This window comes from Vipera berus, assembly GCF_964194415.1.
Source record: "Vipera berus genome assembly, chromosome: 9".
In the NCBI taxonomy this organism is placed as follows: domain Eukaryota; kingdom Metazoa; phylum Chordata; class Lepidosauria; order Squamata; family Viperidae; genus Vipera; species Vipera berus.
Window position 1 is genome coordinate 7,610,961 of NC_138212.1, and position 8,903 is coordinate 7,619,863.

The 8,903-nt window shown below is 44.3% G+C and overlaps 1 protein-coding gene across 1 annotated transcript; it reads left to right on the forward strand.

Moving 5' to 3' along the window:
- Nucleotides 1-69: 69 nt before the first annotated feature.
- Nucleotides 70-5,530, forward strand: FAM187B (family with sequence similarity 187 member B; the record flags this gene model as incomplete). Its single annotated transcript, XM_081334514.1, has 2 exons — nucleotides 70-908; nucleotides 5,182-5,530. The coding sequence occupies 2 exons, from the start codon at nucleotides 70-72 to the stop codon at nucleotides 5,528-5,530; spliced, it is 1,188 nt and encodes a 395-aa protein (XP_081190640.1).
- Nucleotides 5,531-8,903: the final 3,373 nt, after the last annotated feature.

Sequence of the window (8,903 nt, forward strand, 5' to 3'; positions counted from 1 at the left end):
GAGTGGTGTCACAGCTGGATTTTTTCCCCCTTCCCTGGGTTTTCTTAATAGGTCAGTACCCAGCTTGCCATGTCCGGCTGGGCACCCATGTGGGCTTTGTTTCTGGGTCTGTTCTTAACCATCACTGAAGGTAGCCATTATGAAGGCCACTCACTGGGCGAGCCCTGCTTCCCTGGCCGCCCTTGCGTATTAGCATTTATCTCTGATAACCCCGTGATCCTACGTTGTCCACGCTCTTCACACAAAGGCCGTATCACTTGGCAATACCTTGACCCATCTTGGACCGATGAGCAACCACTCACCTTCTTGCGCTCAGGTGGGACTTCTTGGCCCTTGTTTAGCCATGCCAAACTGCAGAGACTACGTTTCAAATCCCGACTGATCGCCAGCAACCTGTATATCCCAAGTCCCAGTACAGAAGATTCTGGCTTGTACATCTGCCGTGCGGGAGACACCACCCTTGGCTATTACGATGTTGATTTTCAGGATGCCGGGCGTCTCCATGTGTCACATGCAAGCCTAGGAGAAGCCACTTTGAGCAATGCTACGGTGCAGCTAGATAATGGAACGCAGGCCATCCTGTTCACTTCCTGGAGCCCTTGGCAGTCTTGCGATCGCTGTGGTCACCCTGGGGAACGGAAACAAGTGGGGTTTTGCTATGCCCAGATGATCACGGTGGACTCTGAGGAGGAGGAAATGCCATTGCCTTGTGGGATAGCCAGGCAGAAGTATTTGATGTTGCCACAACGGGAACCAGAGCTGAGGATAGAAGCCTGCCAGATGCCCTGTGATATATACTTGACCGGCCAAGAGGAGCCATACTGGGTACCACTCTTGGTCTTTACCACCTACCACCCACAGCAAAAAGCCATCGCTCACCTTCGCTGCCCAACATCTTCCATCTACAGGTACTACCTAAGTCTTTCCTGCCCCCATCAGGCAGGGGTCTATGACAATTTGCCATGGCCAACTCATCACTGCCAACTCACCACAGGACAACTTGTTGCTGGACAAAAGTTACACTAATAACAAAAAAAATGGTGGAATAGAAGCATTAAAGCAAGGAGGGAAAAGGAGGGACAGAATGAAATGGGGTTGGCAAAAATTAAAATATTTTTTGTATTTATTTTAAATAATTAAAAAGAATTGTTAAATTGTTGCACAGTGAATTGTCTCATGGCAAGTTGGCTGTGGCAAGTTAGCCGTGGCGAGTTGGCCATGGTGAGTTGGCTGTGGAAAGTTGTCCCATTCCCTCAGGCAGACCTCCAGTTCTGTTTAGCATACACACAAAATGTAGTTGATTCTCTATGGCAGGGATGTCAAACTCATGATGTCACGTGATGTCACATGACTTTTTCCCCCTTGCCGGCAATGGGGTGGGTGCGGTTTCAGTATGATGCATCCAGCCTGCGGGCCGGCAGTTTGACAGGCCTGCTCTATGGTATGGGCTTAGTGTATTGTAGTCACTGTGGTTCGCCTATAATGTGCTAAGTCTATCAATTGTTTATTCAATACAATGTATCCCCATAGCAGGTCTACACATCCTAACTAAGCAATAATGTGCTTTGTGGTTGGGCTTAGTGTACTGCAGGGGTCTTCAAACTTGGCCCTTTTATGACTTGCAGACTTCAACTCCCAGAATTCCTCAGCCAGGCATGCTGGCTGAGGAATTCTGGGAGTTGAAGTCCGCAAGTCATGAAAGGGCCAAGTTTGAAAAACCCCTGGTGTACTGTATGAATGCAGTCTTTGTAGTCTGCAAACTTGTTGATGGCTTATTGCACTGGAACATGGGCAGGGTCAAAGCAAATCATAACTATAACATACAACCTCTCTGACTTGTTCCCAAATTTAAAACTGCTGTGGCTGTTGTTCCTTTTCTCCATAAACATTCCCTACATGATTAGCTGAAAGAGGGAAGTATAAAAAGCGTGCGATATTTGTAAGCCATTCACAAGGCTGCTTCCTCCAAATCCATGTAGTATTGTTTCTATTATTATACCTAGAGTCCAAATTCCTGCTAGCTTTTTGCAATCACCTAGAGACATCTTAATACAGCTATTATTTCTGCCACACTTAATTATATAGTGGGGTTGGTTTTTTTTCCAGAAGCAAACTTTGTTAAATTAGTGCACTCAGGATAGCAGTTTTCCTTATCCAAATTTAATTGGCTCCACCACTTAGGCTCTCACACCAGCAGCCTTAATACCATGAACAGGAGAAACAGGAAATGTTGATTTAGTTCTCTTGGTTTTGCTTGTATCTCTGTACATTGTAAAAAAGAAAAAAAGCAAGTTAAACATTGACGAGTTACATGAACCTTTCACCTTGGGATAGCAGATGGAGTTCCAGTTCTGCTACTTGCAGCAAGACTGGTTTTTTTTTTAAAAAAAAAAACCAATAATCAAGAGAAACTCAATGAAGGACACACAATAAAAACAGCTGCAGGAGCTCAAGGACTGAGCTAAGGCTAAGCCAAAGCTAATGTTAGCACAGCAAGCAATTCAACGGCATGTCGATCTGTCCTATTATTATCCTCCAGGTGGTAACATCTGATTATCCTTGTCTGGGCTTAATACAGGTAGTCCTCAATTTACGACTTATTCAGTCCCCAACTTACGTTAAGATGGTGCTGAGAAAAGTGATTTATGACCGGTCCTCACACTTACAATCCCCACAATCACATGATTAAAATTTGGTTGCTCGGCAACCGGCACTTATTTACAACTGTTGCAGCATCTTGAGGGGGGGTGTCACATGATCGCCATTTCTAACCTTTCCAACAAGCAAAGGCAGTGGAGTACACAAGTCATAAAAGGGCCAAGTTTGAAGACCCCTGGCTTAAACAATTGGGATTGGGATTTGCTGCAGCAAAACAGATTATAAAATCAAGCAGAACTTACTTAATGGCGATTTTGCTTTGCCCGAGAAATTCTGGTCCCAAGGTCCCTCCCAACTCTGTTATTCTGTCAGGTGGCTAACAGTTTTAAAAACATAATAAAAACCAAGTTTAAAACCACAGAGGTAATATAAAATATCTGAGCAGCTGAGAACACCCCAGTGAATATAATCAAGATCAAGAAACATTTTCACCCTTACTATCAGATGAAGAAGCTTCCAAATACTCTTCAAGTGTATTGCAGTAATCCATGCAGGAAGTGACTAAGGCATGAGTAACCAGGAACAGGCAGAATCAATGCACAACTCAAAGCTGTGGCTGGCCATAGCTGTCACCTGCTGTTTGAGGACCCCCAAATTGTTGCAATTCTAGGATGAATTGATGGATCAACAAATGAAGACATAAACAAGCCGATGGGCAATTAAGCATTATTTGAAAAGAGAAATGCTACAGAATAGAACAGCATATCTGTAAACTGGGGGGGGGGGATTCATGCATTGTTCTAGGCCAGAATGAGTAACCTATGAATTGTGGGCCCCAGTACCATACGGGTTTTCCAGCCCCTGAAGTACATTGTTATTTTTAGAGATGTGGTTTTGCTCCTTTTTGTGAGAATATCAGTGTGCTAAGCATCTGCTAAAATATCTATTTTACAGTGAACACCTCCCCACCCCCTCCTGCCAGGACACCTGCAAAAATAAAAAATGAAATGAAAATATCAATCCCCTCTACTCCCATCTGTATAGTTCTGGAAGGACTTACGCAAGAAAAAAATGAAGACCCTATTTGCATAAAAAGATTGCTTGCCTCTTCTAAACCTTTTTATAATTTGTTGAATGATAAATAAGCAAGAGTTATATCAAACTAATCTATAAGCAGGTGTTTGCAAATCACATCGGCTGGGTTTATGCAGCACACCGAGCTAATATTGCAGCAAGCCCATTATCACTTAGCATATTGTGCAAATCTCACTGAATAGGCAACACAGGGAGAGATTGTTCAAGAATATAAAATATAGTAGTCCCCAACTTACAACAGTTCATTTAGTAACCATTCAAAGTTACAAGGGCACAGAAAAATGTGACTTATGACCGTTTTTCACAGTTACGACCTTTGCAGCATCCCCATGATCATGTGATCAAAATTTGGACCCTTGGCGACTGGCTCATATTTATGACGGTCGCAGTGTCCTGGGGTCACGTGATCTACCTTTTGTGCCCTTCTGACAAGCAAAGTCAATGGGGAAGCCCGATTCACATAACAACCAGGTTACTAACTTAACAACTGCAGTGATTCATTTAACTGTGGCAAGAAAGATCATAAACTAGGGCAAAATTCACTCAACAATTGTCTCATTTAGCAACAGAAATTGTGAGCGCTTTAAGTCGAGGAAAATCACCTCTGATATAAAATCAAGGTGGTACAAATGAATGAATAAATGAACCTTTATTATCAAAGTACAACATGTATACATTGAGATTGGCTGAGCCTCCCTTCGTGCCACCCCCCAACTCACAGTGACAACAAACCCACCATTTTGTTACACCATGTGAGCTAATTGCACAATGTGCCGGCCTCGCAAGTCTATCATACATAGAGTTATTTCCCGTTCAGGAGCCTGACAGCCCATGGATAAAAGCTGTTCTTCAGCCTGTTGGTACGGCTGGCTATACTCCTATATCTCCTACCCGATGGTAGGAGAGTAAAGAGGTACCAACCAGGGTGTGAGTCGTCCCTGAGAATTTTCCTCACTCTTCCAAGGCAGCGGACCCTGGCGAGGTCATCCAGTGGTGTCAGGGGACAGCCCACGATGTTTTGTGCTGCGCAAAATGGATACAAATGGATAAGTTTACCAACTTTTGTTGTTAACAAAAAAAACTGCCCCCTTCATTTGCTGCAGTAGTTGTTGCAATCTAAATATTGCTATCTGCTGAAAAGGTAGCCAATTGGGCGGAATCAATCATTTTTAGAATATTTTAATATAAAAACTCCTCAAAAATTGCCTTGCACAGAAAGCCCCTTCTGCGATGAAGCTGGGTTCACACATTGCATTCAACCTCAGTGTGGTGAGGGGGCTAGTACTTAAGAGTAAGTATCATGACTTGGAAACCATTAGCTTTGCATGGGGTTTGAATCCTGTCAGTTGCAGTTTGGTCAACAAATTATGGCTTGGCCTGAGATGAACCCAAGCTATTCCTGTAGCAATCTGGGCATTAAATATATTTTGGGATGGATGTCTGATTCCTCATCTTGTAGGAATGACCTTGTCCTCTTGCCTTCTTCAGCCCTGTCTACTGGCAGGAAGGTCTCACAACGTTGACACACCTTCAGCTTCAGAACTTCAGCTTCTCCAGAAGTTCCCAAAGCCTGGACAAAGCCACTGGTGGTGGGATCCTACACCTCTCCTTCCAGAACGATTCACACAGCACTTTGTACCAGTGTTTCGTGAATGGACATTTAGCGGGAAAGTTTTTAGTCACCTCTCCTGGTGCGGTGAGCCCACCAGGGGAGCTGGCTCACACTTACTCCATCATTGAGGCATTGGTGGTGGGCCTCTCCGTATTCCTTGTGTTCCTGATGTTTCTCAGCATAATCGAGTCCTGCAGGAAGAAACCAGAAACTACTGTGGTCTAGATGATGGTGTGTGAACTTTGGTGGACACCTTAGGAAAAGAAGGTGTGAATTGATGATTAATAAACCTATTGACTGACGACAGTATACATTCAGATACAGCCTGGGCTTTAATAAAAGGAAGGGTTAAGGTCATTGGAGCTGGATCTAGTGCTTCTCTAAGCAGCATCACACAGAGAAGGCAGTGCACAATTTCCATCACCCTAGAGTAGGGGTAGGCAACCTCGGCTCTTTTATGACTCGTGGACTTCAACTCCCTGAGCATAGCTGACTCAGGAATTCTGGGATTTGAAGTCCACGAGTCATAAAAGAGCCGAGGTTGCCTACCACTGCCCTAGAGGCACAGCAGACTTGGTGTCCCACCTAAAGGCCTCCTAAGGTGATATTTATGGCGAACCTTCTACGGCCAATGAGCTGCGAATTGATCTATAGCAGATCAATCAGGATTGCTGGGCTGGACCGGGCCCTTTTTCTTTTCCAAAATATACATCAAGGTTCCTTGAAAGGCAGGGGTCTTCAAACTTGGCCCTTTTACGACTTGTGGACTTCAACTCCCAGAATTCCTCAGCCAGTGTGCCTGGCTGCCTGGCTGAGGAATTCTGGGAGTTGAAGTCCACAAGTCGTAAAAGGGCCAAGTTTGAAGACCCCTGCTTAAAAACATTACACTTTCAAAAAAAACAAAACACAACAACCACCTGGTTCAGTGCCAAGTTGGGCAATGGCTGCTAGCTACAGTGCACCACTGTGGCACTAGGGGTCGCTGTGGCATAAGATGCGCTCCGTATTTTGGCTTGCAATGCATGATTTAGAAAAATAATACCATCCTGATTTTTTTAAAGATGCTTTTATCTGTACCAGTTTTGTACTTGTCAAGAAGATGGGATAATCAGGTGAAGCCAGTAAATGGTTTGTTTGGATTAGCTTAATGTACTGTGTGAACCCATTGTGGTTTCATTCAGTTACTTTTAAGTGTTATACTTCTGTAAGCCACCTGGAGTCACCATGACTGAGCTGGACAGCCGTTTAAATTTTCTTAATAAAAATTTAAAAATTTAAAAGTGAAAAACCAAGAGGAAATATTTTAAGTAACATCCTCTTGCGTTTCCCCCCCCTACAGTTTTCCTTTTTCCAGTAGCATCCTTAGAATAGCAATAGCACTTAACTTATATACCGCTTCATAGTGCTTTACAGTCCTCGCTAAGCGATTTACAGAGTCAGCATATTGCCCCCAACAATCTGGGGTAATACCGACCTCGGAACGATAGAAGGCTGAGTCAACCTTGAGCCAGTCAGAATCAAACTCCAGGCTGTGGGCAGAATTAGCCTGCAATACTGCATTCTAACCACTGTGCCACCACGGCTCTTGAGAATGTATGTTTGATGTAACTTAGGAAAGTAGCTCAATGAGAAGTATTGCCTGTCCATCCAAAGGTATCAACTAAGCCAACATTTCAACTCCTGTCCCCAGCGAGGCCCATGTTTCTCCATTAAAATACTGGCTGCCTTCATCCTATGCTTTCACTGAATTCTTACACTGGATAAAGATGTAGCATGAATTGCTTGGTCTTGCAGGAATCCAACCTGCATGGCTTATGACAAAGTATTGTGTAGATGCCCTACAATTGCATTTCATTCTGGTTAAGAAGATTTGACTTGGGGCCATGTATCCGTTTCTATGGTTACTCCACGTTTACAAATAAAGGTTGGAGGTAAAGGTTTGGGCAGCTGGAGGATGTGATAATTCCCAGTAAAGTGTCCAAGGGCCAATGAAATATTCAATGCTACCCTCCCAACATATAGAAATATTTACACTCCGGACGAGGACAATCAACTCTTTCTCTGCTCCGAAGTGTAAGGCCTGAGCAGCCAGAGCGAATGTTTCTCTGCAGCCTTTGTCTTTACAATGAATCACTGAATCACCCACCGGGTGCAATTGACTGATGCCAGATCACAACTGCCTCTTTGTCTCCAACTCCCAGGAGGCACAGTGTGTGACTGACACGACTCTTCTCTTTCCCCGTGCCAGGAACGGTCAGGGTGCAAGGACACTTCATCTTATCACTGAGGAAACAATTCCTTTGCCCATCTTTAACCAGGCACTTGGGACCTGCCAGATTTTTTATTTTAATGTCCCTAATTGCAAATTGGCAAGGCTGAGCGAAGGGACACAGCTTTGCTCCAGGCCTTATGAGCTTCACTCCCACAACAGCACCAGACTCTTCGTAGGGTTGAATTAAACCAACCAGAGATTTATCCAAAAACATATCCCATCTGCTCAACAGGGCTCATAGATCATGCTTAGTGAGCTCAGTCTGGGGACACAAATGACAAGCCAGCCAACATGGCCTCGGCATGTGCTGCAAGGCCCAGTTGGATGGTTGCCATCGTGCAACTAAGCCACATCTGCAGAATAGCTTTGCTTTTGGGCTCATGGCACCTGTTCACAAGAACCTTCCTCCACCTGGACCTTCCAGATGTGTCAAACTACAGCTCCCACCATCCTCACCTAACCAACCACCATCGGTTTTGGGAAAGCTACTCATAATATCACAAGGACATGAGGCCTGTTGACACCAGAAATGCATTCCTTAAAAAAAACGTGTTGTCAGAGCTTGGGGAAAGGAAACAAGAGGCAGAGTAAAGATGATACACTTGTCCCTAAATGCTACCTGCATCTGACACTAGTATCTTCTAGTAACCACTACATTCTAGCCAAACAATCTCTATTTTGAAACTGACTTTCATCCGCAGACAGCAAGGTTGAAGCATTTAACCAAGGTGCTGGATTTTGCCTCTTCTTCTCCATCGCCTGGGGAAATTGAAAGCTTGCCCTACTGAAGGCACTATCCACAATTTGTTAGTACGCAAGGCAGCCCTACTTGCACAGAGAGATGCTTCTTTAGCCCCATCTGTCCCTGAAAGGAGCCAGTGAGGTGATCTTGGAACAGGAATCCAGAAGCCATTATTAGGACAACGAGCGATTCTAAAGAAAGGTAAGTCCAGGGAAGTGGGAAAGCATTTAAAAAAGATTCAGACTTGACTGCCCCTGATTTCCTGAGGCATAAGAAGGAGAGAAGGGGGAACATGCAGGTTTTCAAGTTTCTGTTACTATGGTTCATCTCAATATAGTTCTAGTCTCCTTGTGGATCGGTTCCCTGACGTGGGCTACCTTACAGGGCTGGCTGTATTGCTAACATGGAGATAGCTATTTTACGATTTATTAGCCACGTGTGTATTTAGCTGTGAAATTGCTAGGTGGATGCATTTCTCCCCCAATGTTACTGATAGCAGCAGCAGAAGGGGGGGGCCCTCCCTGATTAATGTTTTCAGTAACGAAGCGTTTCTCTGATTGATGTTTCTAGTTCTTCAAGGAACA